The sequence below is a fragment of the Ranitomeya imitator genome, chromosome 10 (assembly GCF_032444005.1).
Source record: "Ranitomeya imitator isolate aRanImi1 chromosome 10, aRanImi1.pri, whole genome shotgun sequence".
Lineage (NCBI taxonomy): Eukaryota > Metazoa > Chordata > Amphibia > Anura > Dendrobatidae > Ranitomeya > Ranitomeya imitator.
In genome coordinates, this window is record NC_091291.1 from 28891538 (window position 1) to 28916075 (window position 24538).

General features: G+C 40.3%; 1 protein-coding gene across 1 annotated transcript in view; it reads right to left on the minus strand.

Annotated features, from left to right (window-relative positions):
• Positions 1–11547: 11547 nt before the first annotated feature.
• The window catches only part of SHANK1 (SH3 and multiple ankyrin repeat domains 1), a 502441-nt gene continuing 489450 nt past the window's right edge, over positions 11548–24538 (minus strand). Inside the window, exons 20-22 of the mRNA XM_069742951.1 lie at positions 22458–22566; positions 19724–22301; positions 11548–12196 (exon numbers count right to left, since the gene is read on the minus strand). Coding sequence (XP_069599052.1) covers positions 11626–12196; positions 19724–22301; positions 22458–22566 — 3258 coding nt within the window. The 3' untranslated portion in view covers positions 11548–11625. The remainder of the gene's footprint in view (positions 12197–19723; positions 22302–22457; positions 22567–24538) is intronic.

Here is a 24538-nt window from a genome sequence, read left to right on the forward strand (position 1 = left end):
TTTTTTTTTTTTTTTAAAAACATTGTCTCACGCCATTTATTTAAAATAGGGCAAAATAATAATCAGACACAACACAAAGAAAGAAGTGGCACTGATTCTAGCTAAATGGCAGACCCTATTTCTGCAAAACTATTTAAAAAATTAACAACCAATAAGGCTATGTTCACACGTTGCTTTTTTGCTGCATTTTTTTTCTCCAGCCAAAACCTGATCTCATGGCAGACAACAATCTGCAGGCAAAAGACAGGTTTTTCTACTTTTTTTGCTGCATTTTTGCTGTGTTTTTCAGAACCTCAAAGCTCAGCTTTGCTTCCAACTTGCAAGCATGAGTTGGTCATTGTGTTGGTAGGGCATTGTTCACTTAACATATTGGTAGGGCATTGAGTTGGTAGGGCATTTTTCACTTTCACACATTGGTAGGGCATTGTTTACTTAACACCTTGGTAAGGCTTTGAGTTGGTAGGATATTATTTACTGAAAACATTGGTAGGACATTGAGTTGGTAGGGTATTGTTTACTGAACACATTGGTAGGGCACTGAGTTGGTAGGGTACTGTTTATTTAACACATTAATAGGGCACTGAGTTGGTAGGGCATTTTTCACTTTCACACATTGGTAGGGCATTGTTTACTTAACACCTTGGTAAGGCATTGAGTTGGTAGGGTATTGTTTACTGAACACATTGGTAGGGCATTGAGTTGGTAGGGTACTGTTTATTTAACACATTAATAGGGCACTGAGTTGGTAGGGCATTTTTCACTTTCACACATTGGTAGGGCATTGTTTACTTAACACCTTGGTAAGGCATTGAGTTGGTAGGGTATTGTTTACTGAACACATTGGTAGGGCATTGAGCTGGTAGGATATTATTTACTGAAAACATTGGTAGGGCACTGAGTTGGTAGGGTACTGTTTATTTAACACATTAATAGGGCACTGAGTTGGTAGGGCATTTTTCACTTTCACACATTGGTAGGGCATTGTTTACTTAACACACTGGTAGGGCATTGAGTTGGTAGGATATTGTTTACTGAACACATTGGTAGGGCACTGAGCTGGTAGGGTATTGTTTACTTAACCCATTAAAAGGGCACTGAATTGGTAGGGTTTTTTTCAGCTTCACACATTGTTAGGGCACTGAGTTGGTAGGGTATTGTTTAGTTAACACATTGGTAGGGCACTGAGTTCTTAGGGCATTTCTCAGCTTTACACATTGGTAAGGCACTGAGATGGTAGGGCATTGTTTACTGAACTCATTGACAGGGTACTGAGTTGAAAGGGCATTGTTTACTGAACTCATTGGTAGGGCACTGAGTTAGTAGAGTATTGTTTATTTAGCACATTGGTAGGGCACTGAGTTGGTGGGGCGTTTTTCACTTAACACATTGATAGGGCATTGGGTTGGTATGGTATTGTTCACTGAACACATTGGCAGGGCATTGAGTTGTTAGGGCATTGTTCACTTTCACACATTAGTAGGGCACTGAGTTGGTCGGGCACTGTTTACTGAAGACTTTAGTAGGGTAATGAGATGTTAGGGCATTATTCACTGTCGCACATTGGTAGGGCACTGAGTTGGTAGGGCACTGTTTACTGAATGCTTTAGTAGGGTAATGAGATGGTAGGGCATTGTTCACTGTCACACATTGGTTGGGCACTGAGTTGGTAGGGCACTGTTTACTGAATGCTTTAGTAGGGTAATGAGATGGTAGGGCATTGTTCACTGTCACACATTGGTAGGGCACTGAGTTGGTAGGGCACTGTTTACTGAATACTTTAGTAGGGTAATGAGATGGTAGGGCATTGTTCACTGTCACACATTGGTTGGGCACTGAGTTGGTAGGGCACTGTTTACTGAATGCTTTAGTAGGGTAATGAGATGGTAGGGCATTGTTCACTGTCACACATTGGTAGGGCACTGAGTTGGTAGGGCACTGTTTACTGAATACTTTAGTAGGGTAATGAGATGGTAGGGCATTGTTCACTTTCACACATTAGTAGGGCACTGAGTTGGTAGGGCACTGTTTACTGAATACTTTAGTAGGGTAATGAGATGGTAGGGCATTGTTCACTGTCGCACATTGGTAGGGCACTGAGTTGGTAGGGCACTGTTTACTGAATGCTTTAGTAGGGTAATGAGATGGTAGGGCATTGTTCACTGTCGCACATTGGTAGGACACTGAGTTAGTAGGGCACTGATTACTGAATACTTTAGTAGGGTAATGAGATGGTAGGGCATTGTTTACTTTTGCACATTGCTACGTTTATAGGGCATTGAGTTGGTAGGGCATTGTTTACATTCGCACATGTCCATATTTTAATTAAACTGTACTAATACCAACATCCCTTCTCATGTGACAATGGGTTTCAGATCCTGCTGCACCTGCATTTTTTTTGCCAAAAGCGCTGCAAAAACTGATAGCATAATTTTAACTGCATTTTTTGCACTTACACATTGCTTTCTATGTTTGAAAAAGCGCTGTAAAAATGCTGAAAGAGTTAACTTTCTGCATTTTTCAAAAATAGTGCAGTTTTCCAATTCAATAAGGTAAAAAAAAAGTGAAATCTTATAGCTTTTGCTGGCAGTGTAAAAAAAATAAAATGTATATTTGCATAAAAAAAGCAGCAAAACAAAACATATCCTAATAGTATGTATTGAAAGATTGACAAAAAAAATAAAAATAAAAATGTGGTTGCATTCTGTTTTATGTGCCATTTTGCAAAAATGTAAAAAACAATTAAGAAGAGTGCCTTAGCCAGTTAATGACTTGGAGACCTTTTCTTTAACAACAGTTGAGGGTCCCAAGGTCCACCCATTAATCACCTGTGATGGCAGATCAAACAAAAATCTCTCATAAATTAACTTAATAAAAACTGGATATTTTATCATACAAACTATATCATTTTTGAGAAATAGGTACCTTAAACCTGATGAGGCTGGTGTACTTACTTTGAAAATGCATATCAAAATGGCGGCATAATTTTTTTTTATATTAAGATTAGCTTGAGTCCAGAAAAAAACTAGAGAGAGCTGGATTAATAAAATACTCAATTATATTAGGATGGATTATGAATTATGGTAAGTATACCCGCCTTCTTGGGTCTAAGGTATTCATTTAATAATAAAGACAGTTTGTACTGTGAAATCTAGTGACAAATCCACTTTAAAAAGCTTTTTTTTAGGTCTACCAATAGCTATAAAAGCATTACAATGTTCTCCCTTTCTTTCCAAGGATCTAATCAAAAATGGCAGCAAACCAAGAACAACCATCTTATTTCTTGTCTTTACAGCTGGGAAGTCAAAGAGAAAAAACAAAGCAAATGTAGTAGTAAAATGTTAAAAAAAAACATGTTTTAATATCTGGGTATTTAGAAATCCCATTTTAAAAAGAAGGTGGAGGAACTATTAACTAATCACCATATGTCCAGATTCTCTGGTCTCTAGTGATCAGCAGAGGTAGCCATGTCCGCCCGATTAAGTTCCCTGCAGTGGCCCGTACGGGAAGAATGTAGTGTAACATAGCGGTCATTCGGATAAATTGACATCTAAGTAATACATGGATGGCTCAAGCTTGGCAGAGCCATTTTTAAAGAGCAGCATAGCATTTTGGCTCGAAGAGAAGATTCCGAGAGAGTGGTCAAACTCTTCGAAGCACATATGTCCTAATAGGACAAATTAATGAGGGCAGGGTTGACTTTACAAAATAACCCCCTTTGAATAATTTGACAATTCGGACACTCACGAAATTAAGTATCTTGCTGAGATCAATAGTAATTTCTAATGAATGAGCCAAAATTTATTTACAAAAAAAAGTGGACTTTCTCGGAATTATTCATTTTGGATCACTTCGGACTACCTAATGTCCTCAGTCAACAAAATTTCAAAAGTTGCACCAACAAAACTTCAAAATTTTGACATTACCTTCTCTATTTTTATAAATATAGATTATAGAGAATAGCAGCTTGACGCCCTCGGTCATCTGGAAGACGATTTTTTTGAGTGTATTTTGTCATAATATATAGATGGTTTTTTTTTCCGGAACGTCAATATCGTCTGTTTCGGCGAAGAGATAAAAATAGCTAAAAACGATATAATTCTGAGCCCTTAAGACAGGATAATGGGCTGTTCGAAAAAGAAGAAAAAAAAGCAGCCTATTTTGATAGCTAGAAAGTGCCAATATGAATCATATCTCCAACATCTTGAATAACCAAAGGATTCGAGAAAGTGAAATCTTTCTCCCGTTGTTTTTACCAGAGCACAGTCTGTCGAAGAAGCAAACACCATGTATAAAAATCCAAATGTCTGACATTAAGGGAAATATGACATTGATTTCCGGATGACCTTTTAGGCCAATAGATGTATCGAGAGGAAAAAAAAACAAACCAGAGATATTCTAAAAAATTTTTTTGCAATTCCTATCTTCCAGAGGAAGCTACAGTATCTACAACTCTGACTTCAGGTCATGGAGACTAGTACATAAACTACTGTTTGTGATGCTGAATAAGCATAGTTCCCAACATACCATTTTTTAGGGGTGCTACCCCACTTGGGTTAGGTCATATGCAAATGTGTGGAAAAAAAATGTCTACCATAGGCCGGTAGGGGAGGAGCTCCAGATGGGCCAACAGGATTTAAAGAGATTTTCCAGTGAGAAAAAAACTTGTAATTTGTTTAAAGTGAAAGCAGATAATGCTTACTAATATCCTTTAACAGAAAATTTCTAACATCTATGTCAGTACCTACCCTCTGTATTTCTGACTCTTTCACCTTTGCTGTGGGCGACGATGTTATAGTTCTGTTTAATTCACTTTTGTGGCTGCCCATTTTGGGAATTTAGGGGTTAATTCCTGATTTTTGTTAAATATTAACTCTCTGCTGTGAGCCCTTGATGGGACTACATAACTCCTGAGAGTATGTATCTCACTGCCAGTTATAATTACTGCTTAACCTGGTTCACGCCCCTGTTTTCTATTCCTGCCTTGCTACTGTAGATTCCTGTTTCTGACCTCAGACAATTTTCTGACATCCATATCTCTTGGTTGTGACCTATTTGAAATTCCCTGCCATCAAGCTCAATCGGCCAGCAGCTGCTCCGTGGACTCAACCCAGGGTCCCCCCCATAAGTACAAATCCCTGTGTGCCAGGTGGTAAAGTTCACAGTTCTCCAGGGATTTGATCTGATCTTTAGAGTTGCCAAACTACCACATACAGACCAACTTTACAGAATCTTGCTGTGACTTCAAACTATTTGAGCCAGTTGCCCTACTCCCGACTTCATTTTGACAAAGAAAGCATTTCCCTTCTACTCCCTTTGTTGGTAACGTGTAAAAGGGTCATGAATGGGGTTGAGCGACTTTTCTTTTTATAGGATCGGGTCGGGTTTCACGAAACCCGACTTTTGAAAAAGTCGGGTCGAGTGAAATCGGCCGATCCTATAGAAAAGTCGGGGTTGGGGTCGGCCGAAACACGAAACCCAATGCAGTGCATTGGGTTTCTAATGGTTCCCAGGGTCTGAAGGAGAGGAAACTCTCCTTCAGGCCCTGGGATCCATATTTAAGCGTAAAATAAAGAATCAAAATAAAAAATATTGATATACTTACCCTCGGACGTGCCCTGGTTCTCACCGGCAGCCTTCCTTCCTAAGAATGAGCGCCTGAAGGACCTTCGATGACGTCGCGGCTTGTGATTCGTCGCGTGAGCGGTCACATGGGCATCACGCGACCAATTGCAAGCCGCGACGTCATCTAAGGTCCTTCAGGCGCTGATTCTTAGGAATCAGCGTCCAGGGCGCGTCCGAGGGTGAGTATATACCTATTAGGAATATACTCACCCTCGGACGCGCCCTCGGACGCTTCCTTCCTAAGAATTAGTGCCTGAAGGACCTTAGATGACGTTGCGGCTTGTGATTGGTCGCGTGACCGCCCATGTGACCGCTCACGCGACCAATTACAAGCCGCGACGTCATCGAAGGCTCTTCAGGCGCTCATTCTTAGGAAGGAAGGCTGCCGGTGAGAACCAGGGCGCGTCCGAGGGTGAGTATATCAATATTTTTTTTTTATTATTCTTTATTTTACACTTAAATATGAATTCCGATACCGATTCCCGATATCTTAAACATATCGGAACTCGGTATCGGAATTCCGATTCCAGATCAGAAGATCGCCGACCTCATGGCCGACCCCACACAGGGGTCGGGTCGGGTTTCATGAAACCCGACTTTGCCAAAGGTCGGCGACTTCTGAATCTGGCCGACCCGTTTTGCTCAACCCTAGTCATGAATGAATGATTGACTGACTCCCTACTGAAGCTAAGCCAGGCCCATAGTCTGTCAGGGCTGTTTCATAGACAGGAAAGGGGGTCTGGTGTAGCCATTAAGTTGATTCAGTCAACCAACTTTCGTCATTCACATCAACACAGGGAGAGGAAGAAAGCTCTATTCTGTGTTGGATTAAAGCCCGAAGTGGATCTGCCAGGATCTGGGACTAGTCAGTTCTCTACGGTGTTAAATCAACCATTCAAGTAGATCTTCTGAAACCGGTGTTGAATTTTCAATATTGAAGCATCTTTCTTAATTAAAGTATTTTAGTAAGTCTCATCTATTTTCACTCTCGATGCATTACAAAACGTTTCATCGAGCTGAATGAGCCCTTCGAAATATCCTGCTATTTTCACATAAATATTGGGAGGTTTGGATGCCTCATAAAGGATTTTTTTTCTGTCGAAAATTCAACGATTTTCTTACAGATGCAACAAATAGTGCAAGGGTCAACAAAATAGGCCTGATTTACGAAAACCAGAAAAATCATCAGTTGGAGTTCAAAGCAACCAATCAAAGATCAGCTTTTATTTTATTTTAGAACATTTTAAGAAATAGGAGCTAAGTTTCACTCGTAGTTTAAAGTTTCTTATAATTCCATATGCTAGGAAAGAAAAAAAAAAAGCTTGGGGTTTGAAGGACAAGGAGGACACGTACATCATTTGGAAATCATTCTTTGGCTTTCACAGATATTTATCCTGTGATTCTTACTTTTCCCCATAAGGTTTCATTACATTTACTGCAAATATGAACCAATTCTATAAGTGGAGAGGGGACTATAAAAAGGTCAAATATAGCCAATATATATTCTAATGATACATGCATAAATAACTAATAAAATAAGGCTAAATACCAGATATCCACTGATTGTATCAAGCTCTTCTCCATCCCTCGTAGTTTAGATTGACTCGTCCACAAGCAAACAATGGGCCTGACCACACATACTCATCCAAAATCTTTAAGAAATAGAAAGTATGAGACAAAGAAAAATTAAGACAATGTTGTGTCCAAGGGTCAAGGAACCAGGATCTCAGTCACAACAGCACAGTGGTCTTTCGGCTTTGGCTAAAGAGGAGAAGAGAGTGCATTGACTACTACATGTATAGAAGTGATTATCAAAGGTGGTGATAAAAAAAAAAATCAAGACTGACCATCTCCACAATATTCATTGCAACCTTCCAAAAAAAATTCAAAACTGGTCTTAATTAAACCTATTTAGTTCTTAAAAGGTTTTTCCTAATAAGAATTTGCCATTTCCTCTCTTCGGTCTTACAAACAATTTATAGTTTAAATTTTTTTTTTTTTTTTTTAAAGATTTGTTGTAGTGCCCAATATTTCTCATCTGATTTCTTAGCAAAATGTCCATTTCCACATTCAGTAGATCAGTCCCACCATATCAATCGTTTTACCAATACAAGTATAAAACTGTGAGATGAGCGAATCAAATTTTAGGAATTACTTTGAAATTTGAATAATTCACTCAAAAGCCTCAAAAAATTCCCTCTGCCATTTTACACAAAAGCAGAAGGCAGAGAAAGCTCATATGATTTTAGGTAGGATTCCCCATAATGCCTTCCAGCTATCAATTCAACTGGTCAAATACAAGATGGACTGAGCCTGTATAAAAGCAGAGGCATGGAATGCAGCAGCTATTTTTTGGTCATTCTGGATAGTGAGAGGACATCAGAGCTCACAACTCAGCAAAAGAGATTGGAAGAGAAAGTCCTAAACACTGAATAAACATTATAAATAGCATGGAACAAGACAGCAGTGAAAAATAGCTACTATCTGTTTACCCGTAGGCATTTAGGTGGAGGTGACTTGGACGTTACTAATGCTGTTTGCGCTAAAGAGCTTGAAAAGTGTTGAATACAGTCCTAGGAGACCTTAGAGTTTTAAACACATATCTTTAAGGCAATTTGAAGCTTTCCCGTTTTGGCAATTTGCAGTGAATCGACTATTTTGAAACAATTTTTGAAGATTCGCTCATCTCTTTAAAACAACTCTATCTAGACCAGTGTTCCCCGACTCTGGTCCTCAAGAGCCACCAACAGGTCATGTTTTCAGGATTTCCTTAGTATTGCCCAGGTGATGGAATTATTGCCTGTGCAGGTGAAGCAATTGTCACCTGTGCAATACTAAGGAAATCCTGAAAACATGACCTGTTGGTGGCTCTTGAGGACCGGACTTGGGGAACACTGATCTAGACGTAGATTCCAGTTAAAAAAAAGTTACGTTTTTGTGTCTTTTAACAAACAAAAATGCATAAATTACAGTCACAATTCCCAGATACTCTATGGTTCAAAGAAACGAATTTAGATCACCCAAAATTTTTTAAGATCAATTTCCTGTAGCGTGAGGGTCCAGATGTTGCGTCCGTACTACAGGTACTAAAATGTGGCCACATTTCAGTTGTCTAGGTGTAGGTTTGCATCTGCTGAGATTTGCCATATGCCATATAAAATGCTCCATTAAGCATCTGTTTGATTTATACCTCCTATTTCTAAGTAACCCAACAAAGACCGCGGTTTCCCACTATAAGGATTCCATAGGGATCTTAAGACTCTAATAAAAATTCATAAAAAATATGGTCACTCAGACAGAGAAGGTATCTGGGTAGCTTTAAAATATACATTACTCAAAAAATGTTGTTGTAAAATGGCCACGAGTCCCCTATACGGGTCCAAGAGGTATCCATCTACCACCGGATGCCGTTTGTTAGGTACATGGCTAAGCTTGAATAATTTCTTCTGTAGAACTCGGTTCAGAGTGAACCACAGATTTTAGTAAGCACCTTGTAAAACTTGTAAATAGCTTCTTTTGGTAGTGGAAAACTCTTCATCATGTTAATGTCAGGACACTTGTGAAATGTGTAATGGTTGTATATGTCCACTTTCTATATAGTAACAATGCATGCTGACAAAGCCCTATCTTGTACTATTTTGTTAGAGAAAAGAATTATGACATACAGCAAATCTCAGAAAAGTTGAAGTTTAATTCGAACCCAGTGTCAGACAATTTGTGGGCAACCTGTCAACTCTGGTACCAGTAATGAGATTACCAAGCCATGAGAACTCTATTCATTCGAGAAAGTGATGACATCAGTTCTTACTGCCCAACACTTAACCTCTAACATTAGCTTCCAGCAAAATTATTGGTGCCAAGCCTCAAGAATATTGGCATATGCTTGGAACACTTTGGCAAATCGGGAAGAAATGGCGGTCTAGTCAAGTTAGCAAACCAATCAATTGACTTTCTTATGCACATCTCTTTTATATGCAACTACTTTCTATTTCAGAGGAACTTTTCTGTTGTTTTAGTAGACAATTGTATTCCCACCCCTAACCCCCCCCCCAAAATTTGTTGAAAATTATTTTCTTAGATCTTCTTGTTGTACCATTACCCTGTTATTCCTCCTAGAGATGTATATTAACTATTGGGTGTCACCATTTCCTTTGTCAAAGAGGCAAGTCCTCACAATGTCTGAGACTGTGGTCATTGGACATCATCAGCCTGTATATGGGCACTCCTCCAACTGGCAACGCCCAATTGTCAATTTATTCATATATGATTAGGAGAAATAACAGAGGAACAACACAAAGAAAATATGCCATAGAATCGTTAAATTATTGGCAATACAATTATTAGCTAAATCAGGCATGTCTGGAGGGTGGGCAGATCCTCTTAAAATCGACTCCTTCATATGTATCCTCCAGGCTTCAAAATCCCATGCAAAATCCCCAAAACAAAACTTACTTTTTAATCAAGCTAAAAATGCTTGGGTCCATCAAAAAACTAATTCAGTATACCAATTCTTCAAAAGAGGATGGAAAAGATTGGATGATAAGGATGTGGCGCAAACATGACCAATACTCCTGTTTTAGGGTGTACTGTTTCCGGTTCTACAAGGTTTGAGGGTTGTCCACTACTTTGACACCGATGATCTATCCTTATCAATTAAAAAGTACCTGAGCTGCAGGTAACTAAACAGTGTAGTGAGCTGAGCTGTTCTTCTCCATACACAGTATCCACCTGGACACCGCAGCTGGTAACAAGTTATCGATAGGGGTTTCGGGTGTTGAATCTCCACCAGACAAGGTTGTCCTATACTGAGGATACATCATTAATATCAAAGCAGTGGCATACCCCTTTCATCACTGTTAAAACACCGGTAGGTTACGTTCATAGTAGTATAAGAATAATGTCTAAAGTTCTCAAATCCAAGATTCATATTTAGATTCAGTTTTACTCAAGGAAAATAAAGGTGCTCATAAAGATTAGATAACTCTAAGCTGCATGCTCATTTAGCCTACAGCTATTTCTGTTGACGCCCATATAGACATGCATGCTCAGCCAAGATTCCTCTGTTGGTGTATTATTTAGCTGTAGAACAAAAGGATCCAATCCCTGACATAATTTACTGGGAGCCTCTGAAACACAAAAGATGCCTAGCCGATCCTGTCATAGTCGGCAGACCCATAAACCTTAGACAATGTTCATTTAGCCAACAGCTGTGTTTCCTGACCAACTTTCCATGAACAAAGACACTCAGATGAGACTCATCAGGTGGTAACTTATCTACTGGGAAAACAAAAGGAACGGGTGTTGAAACTCAACAAACCTGATCCTTTTTCCCAACATCATCTGCTGGGGGACAATTCAAAGGCTCCACCACACTAAATACTCAGCCAGGATTTGGCCAACTTTCCTCTAGTGTGTATAGGTTTCGTAAAAAGTTATGATGGCGATTATCTTCTGATTAGTTAAATGACGGTGCACACTCCACACATTAATATATCCACAGCTTCCGGGAAGACTCAGTTGTCCTATTTTCTTATCGTATATACGTTTTTTTTTTATCTCTTACCAAGCAATATATATGACCTTCTGCCTACATGACTCCATTCTAAGTTGACAGCAAAGATACAATAAACAGAAAAATTTGGGCACAGTGAAAGTAGGATACTATAGTGCTAGACTGAATTCCTTATTCAATGATGCCTCATGGCTCCCGAATGTACTTCATGGCTCAAATTGAAGCCTTCATCGCCCCCTTATAATTATATAAGCAGCTGGTGAATCAATCATTTCAGAGAAATTCTGTGCATTATATATATATATATATATGTGTGTGTATATATACATACATATATGTATATATTAGAAGATTGTTCTTGTTTTGCTTTTCGTTTTGACTCAAAGAACAGTACATTCATACTCTCCTCTCCTGGGACCTTGTACCAAACCTTTTTAGGCTTGAGTGGTTGGATGCAAAGATGAAGCAACTAGGTATCAAATGATTTGAAATCACCTCTCCAAGAAAAACTTCAGAGCTCGGTCAATGTTCATCCGATGGCCGACTCTTGTAACACCCAGGTCAATGTAATCCTCCTTGGTCAGTGATGGTAAGTGGCTGCCATCAATTTCATTGTCTAAAAAATGTTCTCGGTGCTCACCAAGATTTAAATAGTCCAACCAATCAGCCACATCATATTTTGTCCAAAAGTGAATCGGCTTAGAGGCAAATGGTTTCTCAGTGGGGGGTAGAATGAAATGAGTTGGAGATAAAGACCGACTGCCCGTTTGGAAACCAGGGAAAGCATCTCCTCCAGCTGTGGGGGAGCCTCTCAGGTCAAAGACCCCTGTGTAAACAGGGGCAGAAGGCAAGATGGGTAGAGAAGAAGGACGTGGAGTTGGACTTATTTTGTGCTCCGTGGGCAAGGCTGACGGGCTTGGTGCTCTTCTCAAGGTAGGACGAATATCAAAATCCACACTTTTGGGATGTTTTGGAGTAGGCTGTGGAGACTTGGGCCAGTTATGAAATAAACTGCTCACGGGTTTAGAAGAAATCAGTGAAGCAGCAGAGTCATCAACTATCCTATTAAAGAACAACAAGACAGACAAAAAGTTAACAAAATTAAAAAATATATATTCTAATAGTCAGCAAGTCACCTACCAACAACTCTTGCAGTGAGAGAACTACACATTTAAGAGTTATTTCAAACTAGGCAAATAATCAACTATCCACAAACATTGTCTGTAGACCTGCTGAAGATAGCTATCTACAGCCAAGATGGGAATAACCCACTTAAGAACAACCACTTCTGGTCTTCCATGAAGAAAATTTTTTTGACCAGGAAGAATTAACGTCTCCTCCATAAATGCCAATATCTGACCTGGTCAGCAGTTAAACTAAAGACACTCAGCCAGTGGAGTAATGTGAAGCTTGTTGGTCAGAAAACAAATATCTTTCAAAGGGCCCCCATTATAATGGGCCCTTAATAGGTTCTTTCTTACAGACCAAAAGACCTTGTGCCCCGTCTCCCTACAGCTTTATGGTCTTGGTGCAATGGCAAACCCTGCAGCTACTATGATTATCAGTGATGAGCGAAAATACTCGTTACTCGAGATTTCTCGAGCACGCTCGGAGGTCCTCCGAGTATTTTTTAATGCTCGGAGTTTTAGTTTTTCTTGCCGTAGCTGAATGATTTACATCTGTTAGCCAGCATAAGTACATGTGGGGATTCCCTAGCAACTAGGCAACCCCCACATGTACTTATGCTGGCTATCAGATGTAAATCATTCAGCTGCGGCAAGAAAGTCTAAAACTCCGAGCACTAAAAAATGCTTGAGTAATCTCGAGTAATGAGTATATTCGCTCATCACTAATAATTATGCTACCCAGGACCAATCTACACACAATCTGTTTTAGTTTTTGCTCCTCATCTATACAGAGCAGCTTTTGGTTGACTATATTAGATGACAACTACAAAGCTTCTTTGAAACCACTTACTCTCCATTTAGAACCTCTGAAACAGTGCTGTGTACAGAAAAGTGTCTCTGGTTTGGCTGAGGTCATATTTCAATGCTCTTAACGACACGGTCCTGACAGGGTAGCTACCAACAGGCATACTTTTCCAAGATTGCGTCATCTTAAAGGGAATTTGATTGGAAATGCATGCTGTCAAATCTACAGGCAGCCTGAATCAGACACAAGGTATCTTATAGTAGCCAATAGAGAAGCGTGGATCGGTTCGTGGGACTCTGGTCCAGGTCAGTGGTACCTGGAAGCTAGACAGAAGGCTCGCAAATCTCTTACCTTCCGGTGTGCTAGACACGGCTTTTGATTAGCCAGGTCTGACACGATGTCATCCATGCATCACGTCACACACATGATGTTGCGCTAGCCCCCAAAAATCAAATGTGGCATCAAGGGCGCCAGAAGGTAGGGGATTCACGGGACTCCTGTCTACTTGTCAGGTACCACTGACCTGGACGCTGGGCTGGAGTCACGAGAGTCAACCAACTCATCTGTAGTAGCAAAGTATGTTTTATTCCGAAACACAACAGTATTTCAGAGTTTGAAAAGTCCGATGGGGATTATGTGTCTTGGATGACTAGTCTTAGGCAGGTCTGCAGCTTTTCACCTCCCAACTTCCCTAAACTTCCGGGTCTGTCCCTCTACACAAAAGCAAGGACTTTAATGGCAAGGAGAACCCACCAGTGACCCATCTTGGAAAAGTCAACTGAAACGCATGACTTTTCAAAATATGTTTTCTCTGAAACACCACAAGAATAATACAAGTGCCTGATTCATGCAGACCATTTTTTGAGCAGCATGAATCTACCATCAACTTCTATTTGAAGGAGCATAACAAGGATCACTAAAAGGAGACTCAGTACATTTAATGAGGCTTTGAAAGAGTACAGCCAACCGAAAACCCTACTGTGTACTAATAAGGAGCAACAACTCTGATACGGTCCGACACTGACTTTTTGAGTAGTTGCCTATATTTGGCAATTGAGAGAAAATGTCGTTATGCATAGTTTTCATAATATGCGAGTGACTAATCTGCTAAGGTACTGTGACCAATGACGGATCATCTCGGCCCCTTCCGTAATGCTGGTTTGCAGAATTTTTTTTCAAAATAAAAAAATACATAATCTATGCTATCATAAAAATAGTTACAAATGTAGTTGACTTCATAGGAAAGGTACCATTTTTAATAATCACTTTATTTACAAAAAAATTGAACCATAATTTCTTTTGTTATATTGTGCTATGTCTAATAAAAAGTATGGAAAGTCCTCATTCCGGCATTTCATTTTCATATACAGTGAGGAAAATAAGTATTTGATACATTGTCGATTTTGCAAGTTTTCCCACCTACAGAGAATGGAGAGGTCTGTAATTTTTTTCGTAGGTGCACTTCACCTGTGAGAGACAGAATCTAAAAATAAAAATCCAGTAAATCACATTGCATGATTTTTACATAATTAGTTTGCATTTTATTGCATTAAATAAGTATTTGATCAGCAACCAACCAGCAAGAATTCTGGCTCTCACAGACTGGTTAATTTATCTTCAAGAAGCCTTCTACTCTGCACTCATTACCTGTATAAAAGACACCTGTCCACTCAATCAAACTCCAACCTCTCCACCATGGCCAAGACCAAAGAGCTGTCTAAGGAGACCAGGGACAAAACTGTAGACCTACACAAGGCTTCGATGGGCTACAGCACAATAGCAAAGAAGCTTGGTGAGAAGGCAACAACTGTTGGCACAATTATCAGAAAATGGAAGAAACACAAAATGACTGTCAATCTTCCCCGGTCTGGGGCTCCATGCAAGATTGTGCCTTGTGGTGTAAGGATGATTCTGGGAAAGGTCAAAAATCACCCCAGAATTGAACGCGAGGACCTGGTTAATGACCTGAAGAGAACTGGAAGCACAGTCCCAAACAGGACGACTAAACCGTATTGAAGGGAGGATGGATGGGGTCATGTATTGTGAGATTTTGGCCAACAATCTCCTTCCCTCAGTAAGAGCATTGATGATGGGAGGTGGCTGAGTCTTCTAGCAAGACAATCACCCGAAATACACAGCCAGGGCAACTAAGGAGTGGCTCCATAAGAAGCATTTCAAGTTCCTATAGTGGCCTAGTTGATAGAAAATCTTTGGAGGGAGCGGAAACTCAATGTTGCCCAGCGACAGCCCCGAAACCTGAAAGATCTGGAGAAGATCTGTATGGAGGAAGGGGCCAAAATCCCTTCTGCAGTGTGTTCCAACTGGGTCAAGAACTACAGGAAACGTCTGACCTCTGTAATTGCGAACAAAGGTTTCTCTACCTTTTATATTGTATCAAACACTTATTTCATGCAATAAAATGCAAATTAATTATGTAAAAATCCTACAATGTGATATTATGGTTTTTATTTTTAGATTCTGTCTCTCACAGGTGAAGTGTACCTACGATAAAAATAAAAAAATTACAGACAATCGTCGGTGAATGAAATACGGTACTTATTTTCCACACTGCATTGCTGTTTGATGTTTTTCACGGATAAAGTAAAAAATGTATATATATATATACATAAAAAAATATTGATTGTGTAATATATATATATATATATATATATATACAGTGGGGCAAAAAAGTATTTAGTCAGTCAGCAATAGTGCAAGTTCCACCACTTAAAAAGATGAGAGGCGTCTGTAATTTACATCATAGGTAGACCTCAACTATGGGAGACAAACTGAGAAAAAAAAATCCAGAAAATCACATTGTCTGTTTTTTTAACATTTTATTTGCATATTATGGTGGAAAATAAGTATTTGGTCAGAAACAAAATTTCATCTCAATACTTTGTAATATATCTTTTGTTGGCAATGACAGAGGTCAAACGTTTTCTGTAAGTCTTCACAAGGTTGCCACACACCGTTGTTGGTATGTTGGCCCATTCCTCCATGCAGATCTCCTCTAGAGCAGTGATGTTTTTGGCTTTTCGCTTGGCAACACGGACTTTCAACTCCCTCCAAAGGTTTTCTATAGGGTTGAGATCTGGAGACTGGCTAGGCCACTCCAGGACCTTGAAATGCTTCTTACGAAGCCACTCCTTCGTTGCCCTGGCGGTGTGCTTTGGATCATTGTCATGTTGAAAGACCCAGCCACGTTTCATCTCCAATGCCCTTGCTCATGGAAGGAGGTTTGCACTCAAAATCTCACGATACATGGCCCCATTCATTCTTTCATGTACCCGGATCAGTCGTCCTGGCCCCTTTGCAGAGAAACAGCCCCAAAGCATGATGTTTCCACCACCATGCTTTACAGTAGGTATTGTGTTTGATGGATGCAACTCAGTATTCTTTTTCCTCCAAACACGACAAGTTGTGTTTCTACCAAACAGTTCCAGTTTGGTTTCATCAGACCATAGGACATTCTCCCAAAACTCCTCGGGATCATCCAAATGCTCTCTAGCAAACTTCAGACGGGCCCGGACATGTACTGGCTTAAGCAGTGGGACACGTCTGGCACTGCAGGATCTGAGTCCATGGTGGCGTAGTGTGTTACTTATGGTAGGCCTTGTTACATTGGTCCCAGCTCTCTGCAGTTCATTCACTAGGTCCCCCCGCGTGGTTCTGGGATTTTTGCTCACCGTTCTTGTGATCATTCTGACCCCACGGGGTGGGATTTTGCGTGGAGCCCCAGATCGAGGGAGATTATCAGTGGTCTTGTATGTCTTCCATTTTCTAATTATTGCTCCCACTGTTGATTTCTTCACTCCAAGCTGGTTGGCTATTGCAGATTCAGTCTTCCCAGCCTGGTGCAGGGCTACAATTTTGTTTCTGGTGTCCTTTGACAGCTCTTTGGTCTTCACCATAGTGGAGTTTGGAGTCAGACTGTTTGAGGGTGTGCACAGGTGTCTTTTTATACTGATAACAAGTTTAAACAGGTGCCATTACTACAGGTAATGAGTGGAGGAAAGAGGAGACTCTTAAAGAAGAAGTTACACGTCTGTGAGAGCCAGAAATCTTGATTGTTTGTTTCTGACCAAATACTTATTTTCCACCATAATATGCAAATAAAATGATAAAAAAACAGACAATGTGATTTTCTGGATATTTTTTTCTCAGTTTGTCTCCCATAGTTGAGGTCTACCTATGATGTAAATTACAGACGCCTCTCATCTTTTTAAGTGGTGGAACTTGCACTATTGCTGACTGACTAAATACTTTTTTGCCCCACTGTATGTATGTGTGTATATATATATATATATATATATACACAGTTAGGGCCAGAAATATTTGGACAGTGACACAAGTTTTGTTATTTTAGCTGTTTACAAAAACATGTTCAGAAATACAATTATATATATAATATGGGCTGAAAGTGCACACTCCCAGCTGCAATATGATAGTTTCCACATCCAAATCGGAGAAAGGGTTTAGGAATCATAGCTCTGTAATGCATAGCGTCCTCTTTTTCAAGGGACCAAAAGTAATTGGACAATGGACTCTAAGGGCTGCAATTAACTCTGAAGGCGTCTCCCTCGTTAACCTGTAATCAATGAAGTAGTTAAAAGGTCAGGGGTGGATTCCAGGTGTGTGGTTTTGCATTTGGAAGCTGTTGCTGTGAGCAGACAACATGCGGTCAAAGGAACTCTCAATTGAGGTGAAACAGAACATCCTGAGGCTGAAAAAAAAGAAAAAATCCATCAGAGAGATAGCAGACATGCTTGGAGTAGCAAAATCAACAGTTGGGTACATTCTGAGAAAAAAGGAATTGACTGGTGAGCTTGGGAACTCAAAAAGGCCTGGGCGTCCACGGATGACAACAGTGGTGGATGATCGCCGCATACTTAATTTGGTGAAGAAGAACCCGTTCACAACATCAACTGAAGTCCAGAACACTCTCAGTGAAGTAGGTGTATCTGTCTCTAAGTCAACAGTAAAGAGAAGACTCCATGACAGTAAATACAAAGGGTTCACATCTAGATGCAAACCATTCATCAATACCAAAAATAGACAGGCCAGAGTTAAATTTGCAGAAAAACACCTCAAGAAGCCAGCTCAGTTCTGGAAAAGTATTCTATGGACAGATGAGACAAAGATCAACCTGTACCAGAATGATGGGAAGAAAAAAGTTTGGAGAAGAAAGGGAACGGCACATGATCCAAGGCACACCACATCCTCTGTAAAACATGGTGGAGGCAACGTGATGGCATGGGCATGCATGGCTTTCAATGGCACTGGGTCACTTGTGTTTATTGATGACATAAGAGCAGACAAGAGTAGCCGGATGAATTCTGAAGTGTATCGGGATATACTTTCAGCCCAGATTCAGCCAAATGCTGCAAAGTTGATTGGACGGCGCTTCATAGTACAGATGGACAATGACCCCAAGCATACAGCCAAAGCTACCCAGGAGTTCATGAGTGCCAAAAAGTGGAACATTCTGCAATGGCCAAGTCAATCTCCAGATCTAAACCCAATTGAGCATGCATTTCACTTGCTCAAATCCAGATTTAAGACGGAAAGACCCACAAACAAGCAAGACCTGAAGGCTGCGGCTGTAAAGGCCTGGCAAAGCATTAAGAAGGAGGAAACCCAGCGTTTAGTGATGTCCATGGGTTCCAGACTTAAAGCAGTGATTGCCTCCAAAGGATTTGCAACAAAATATTGAAAATAAAAATATTTTGTTTGGGTTATGTTTATTTGTCCAATTACTTTTGACCTCCTAAAATGTGGAGTGTTTGTAAAGAAATGTGTACAATTCCTACATTTTCTATCAGATATTTTTGTTCAACCCTTCAAATTAAACGTTACAATCTGCACTTGAATTCTGTTGTAGAGGTTTCATTTCAAATCCAATGTGGTGGCATGCAGAGCCCAACTCGCGAAAATTGTGTCACTGTCCAAATATTTCTGGCCCTAACTGTATATATATATACAGAATATATATATATATACATTTGTCTATTGCACCGTTCACATGTTAGTCTTTTTTGCAAACTGGTTGTCCCCAAAAAAGAAGAAACAAGAAAATGACAATTTTTTTAATCAATTTACATGTCGAACTCACCCATTCAAGTGAAAGCGTCCATGAAAAAATTGGATGCCACCCAAGAGTTCTCCATTTTTTTACTGTTTAATGGGTCGGAGGTTTAATTTGTATTTTTATTTTTTTTTGCATGAGAGAAAACACGGATGCATAAGAGAAACTGATGTAAGAAATAGAAAAATATTCCAAAAATGAATGAAAATGGAGTCCAGCACAATTTTTAAATAAAATGTTGAAAATGATTGCACAAAAATAGGCTGAAACTAATGAAGACCTAATCAAAACTGAAAAATACACACGTAAGTCAAGGGCAAATTTTTTGTATATGGAAGTGTCAACACACACCTTTATACATTTACTATGCAAAATTTTAGTAGAAAATCTGTAAAAATCTAGATGTTACCTATTCCGAAGTTGTAGATACTTCAACAAATAGATCTTTGGCCAAATCTGTTACATAAATTGGCACGCTGAAGATGCTACTGTACTCTATTGCGAAAATCGACAACATTTCAGATACGTGCAAACCTTACATTTTGCCCCAAACAGCCCACCGTACCTACCTGTGTCTCTGTAGTGAAGTTGGCCTTTCAGGTGTAAATGATACTGCAGATTCTGGTGGTCTGGACCATGAAACTCCACTCATATGCTGAAGCTTTGAACTTAACTCTGACATCATATTTGACTTAACTGTAGGTCCTGGAGAGATTTTTTCCTGGGAGTAGTCCTCCCATGGGAGTGTGGGAGATTTTCTCTGAGAATCCTTGGCTGGCTCGGAAAGAGCACAGAGTGAGGGTCCTTTAGATGGGGTCAGTGTGAAGACATTATCTGAGCAGGGTGAAACAGAAATGGCGGTACTGGTGGCAGTAATGGGATCTCTAAGCAGTCCAGGCGTTCTACTTGGGAATGTCCTTGATCGAATCTTATTTTGAACCACAGGTTTATCCACGCTAAATGCTTGGCCATCTAGATAAGTTATGTAAGTATCCAAAAGTTCTGTTCCTTCTGTTGAAAGTCCAGACATGCTTGATAATGTTGAAACACTACTAATAGTCTCTAGATGGTGATCACTGCTGCTTCGACTGTCAATCTCTTCAATGCCAGAATCAGTCACAGTCTCTATAGTGTCTGATGCTGGTATCTGAATTGATGACACAACAGATGAAAAATTGACATGAGGTTCTTTAAGTTCTGATGTCCCCTGGGTTAAGTTGGCTACTTCACTGTCATAAGAAGTGAGACTAGAGGTTGTAGAGTCTATAGCAGGAGTGCTACCAGAGTCGGGAGGTGGTGGGGGCACAGGAGGTGGAAGGGTAGAACATCCAGCTGATGCCCCCGGAGGCGAATCAGGTTTATCAAAACTGTTTGAAAATTCTAAAGGTGGAGGGAGGGGTTCTGTAAATAAAAAATCATCATCAACATCGATTGAAGGTGCTGGGGGAGGCAAGACTAGTAATGGGAGTCCATTCTCTTTGGAATTAGAGTCATGTGTTTCTGAGTTTGTGCTAGGTAATGGGGTGTGGTTCACGGTTGGATTGGCAATTGGTCGTTCATTCCTTATTTCCTTACAGTAAGAAATCTTACAATGATCTTCTTCATCTTTGTGGGTGGAGTTTTCCATGAAGCGGACATGCAGCTCTATTTTTTCTTGACCTTCTGCCCTCTTCTCCCAGGATTTACCTTGTTCTACTCCTTGAAGCAACAAAAGGGCAGGAGACCGGTGACCAGAGCTCTGGTCTGATTTTCTATCACCGGTTGGGGATACCATACATGGCTTGAAATCTATCTCTTTTCTCTTTGTGGGTCCTGAATCCCAAAGTCGATGCGGAGAGCTACTTCGGGATTCTATTGGGGACTTTTGATCTGCAAAACGTGGAGATGGTGGACGCGACTTCCTTTCTTCAATTTCATTCCTGCTATGCTGCTGTGACTCTTTTAAAGCTCTTTCTCTTGCTGCTAAAGCAAGTCCTAAAGGAGAACTAGGGTCTAGAATTTTACCAGTCAAGGGATGTATAAGTGGACTACCTCCTCCAACTGGGTTAACATTGGACATTGTCATTGGACCGGAGCATGATTGGAGCTGGGGTAAAAATGTGGAACACACAGTACTAAAAGCACTAGTGGTGCTAGGACCATAACTCTTCCCAGTTTTTGACTGGTAGGAGTACCCACTAGTAACGTCTCTATTTACAGGTGCCCCGAAATTGGTGGGAACATTCAAATGCATGTACGGTTCACTAGAAAACATACCCTCATCAATAGACTTGGAATGCTTCAATCGCGGAGCGGGTGTGGGCTCTGTGTCTTCATCCGTAGAAAGGAAAAGAGAAGATTTTCGGCGGGCTTCATTAAACCACTCACGGTCCCGCCGTGCTGCACCGACAATGGCTGCTCCGAACTGGCTCGTAAAATCAATATTATCCCGCATTTGCAGAGATGGAATTGGGTCAGGCTGAGTTTCAGCCTCCATGCTACTACCTTGGCTGCTTCTTCCACTACTACTGGTTGATGGGGCTTTAATAATGATTGTAGGTATAGGGATGGAACTTTTTTCATGTGACTTGGTAGCCTGTTGTTGCTGGTGATGAGACTGATATTGCTGCTGCTGCTGTTGTTGTTGCTGTTGCTGCAAGTGCTGCTGCTGTTCATTTTCCACCTTCACTTGTTTCACTAGCTGGCCTTTTCGACGCATGGCTTTTGCTGGAACATACATCGCAGTACTGGCTGCTCTTGCAGGTAGATTAAAGTAACGCATCTCCTGTGTCTGGGACCTCCAGCTTCTCATATTTGCTTGTGAAGCCATACCTATTCGAATCTGTTCATCGGCCATTTGCTCAGAGTCTTGGTGGTAGAGCTGCTGTAATTTCTCCCGTCTCTGAGACGCATCCATCATTTTCTGCTCGAAAAGACCCGATTCTTGACGCATTGTAGGGGAGAACAATTTTGAATCTCCACTTTGATTAAAGTTACCCCTTAAAACCGGGCTAACCCTAGCTGCAGAAGAAGGCGCAGTGTTATATGGAGGATCAGGAGGAGAAGTTGTCGGAGGGGGAGGTATGTCTTCTGAAGAAGGGACAGATAGACTGCGGTTAAATTTCATTGGGGGAGCAGACAAAAATGGCTTTTCTTCATCCCCAGCACCTATTAAAAAATAAATACATTATAAATTTATTAAAATATGTTTTAAAACAACATTTGTATTAGAAGGCATACTGGGATGCTTATTTCATGAGCCTGCCTATCAGCATGTGTCATCTATAGCTTTCCAAAGGACTACAGATCTATGACCCTACTTACCAATAGACTTCTGCCGCAACATCATGGCCTGGCCAGGTGAAGAGGACAAGTAGGGAGGACCTTCATACACAGACTGGGCACTCGAGACTCTATGCTGTCCAAAATTTGGCTGCACATACAAAAGAATACATTTTAAGAAGACCATATTTTAAATGATCTGTTAGAACATTTTCTTCACAGGTTGAGTATATAGTGCAGGCTCAGGATCTGAGACTGCTCTATGCGTGGCAGATGTTTGCTAGTTTTTACAGCCGGTATCGGCCTCTGACCTCCATGAATGGAGCAAGCTCTGATTGCTGATTTTTAAATTTCACTTCCAATGAAATTTGAAAGGTCTGCTTGACCATGTGCTCGCGTACTATCATTGGTGCTCCCGCAACTTGCTTGTAGGAAGCCAATCAACGTTACCATCTTAGTACTCTAGTGAAGCACAGCTTTAGGCTGGGCTTCGTAGGAGAACATTAGCATCACCTGAGGTTCCTCAACCTTTCTGACCTTGAGAGCCACATTCAGCTCTGAGAGAGGGTCACTAGCCACATTTAGCTCCTGCCCCACCTACTGTAGTCACAACCAGAACCCCCTTTAACCGGTATAATGACAGCCAAAGCTTTTCCACTGAAATCACACCAAGGCAGTATACCAAGCTCCAGGGTTTCCTATCTTACCCCATTCAAATATGCTTTTCTGTGCAGGGCTATGCACAAATGTCACCATCTAGAGATCTGCTCTTAATAGTTGTTTTCTACACCCAGTTCTAATGCACCGAGCTGGCAAACAGCCGCGAGCCAAACATCAAAGGCCCGCTAGACACATGTGGTTCTCGAGCTATAGGTTGTGGACTCCTGAGTTACACTATATACTGCAATATATAATATATAATGCGAGAGATCAAAACATAAAATTAAACTAAACTAAAGAAAAATAATTTAATAAATATAGTAGATTAATGTATCCCTCTTTACCTGTTCAGAAATTAAGAAAGTAAGAAATATAGAAAAAATAATGTTTGAATTGGTTGGGTCCATAAAATGGTCCATAAAAGTTTGAAATACGTTAAATGCCAAAAGTAGAAAATAAATAAAAATGCAAGAATTGCCATTTTTCAATCACCACATTTCCCAAAAAATACAATAAAAAGTGATTAAACATTGCATGTATTCCAAAATTGTATAAAAAAAAACCTCACGGCTCCACACAAAAGAAACAATCCCTTACATAGGTCCATCAAAGGAGGCACTTTTTTTCCAGAACATTTTTTTTAACTGCTAATATATGTATAAAAAAAATCCCTTAGACGTTTGCTATTACCTTAGCACTAATTACCTGGAAAATATTGTTGCCAAGTCATTTTTATAGCAAAATGAACTACGTGAAAATCCAAACCCTTAAAAAACAATTAAGGAATTGATTTTTTTCCAACTTTTTTAGCCTATTTGGAAATTTTTTCCCATGGTATGGCTTTGTCGATAGAAAAAAAAAAAAAAAAAGTTATGGCTCTTGGAAAAACAAGAGGACAAAAAGAAGAGGTGCAAAAATGAAAAATCACCAGGTCTTGAAAGGGTTAAAGCATAATTTCTAGGCAAAAAAGTGAAAGAGGAGTTACGTTTTACGAAGAAACCGGATTGATGGTCCTGTGTTCTCTGCTCGAATAGAGCGATGGTTTTTGCTGCGATGAGTGCGAAGCTCGTCTACAAATTTAGTGGCAGCAGGCATATGAATGGAGGAAACACAACCTATCTGCAGGGTAGACCCTAGTAGTGATAACCGATCATTAGGATGAATGTTATAACTAGTGATGAGCGAACGTGCTCGGATAAGGTGCTATCCGAGCATGCTCGTGTGATAATCCGTGATGCTGGATGGGCAATAGAGCTGGAGTGACAGAGGCTACCATAGCTATTTGCATATAAATTCATATGCTGATTTCTCCGTAACGGAGAAACGGATGATCCCTTTAATATCCTTTATTTAGGATTAGAAGTGTAACAGCAGATTCCATAAGTATAGTTGTATTTCTACCTCTGACGAAAAAAAGCTCTTTGAGGCAGACCGTGATGTTCCCAGAGATGCCAGTGGGCCGG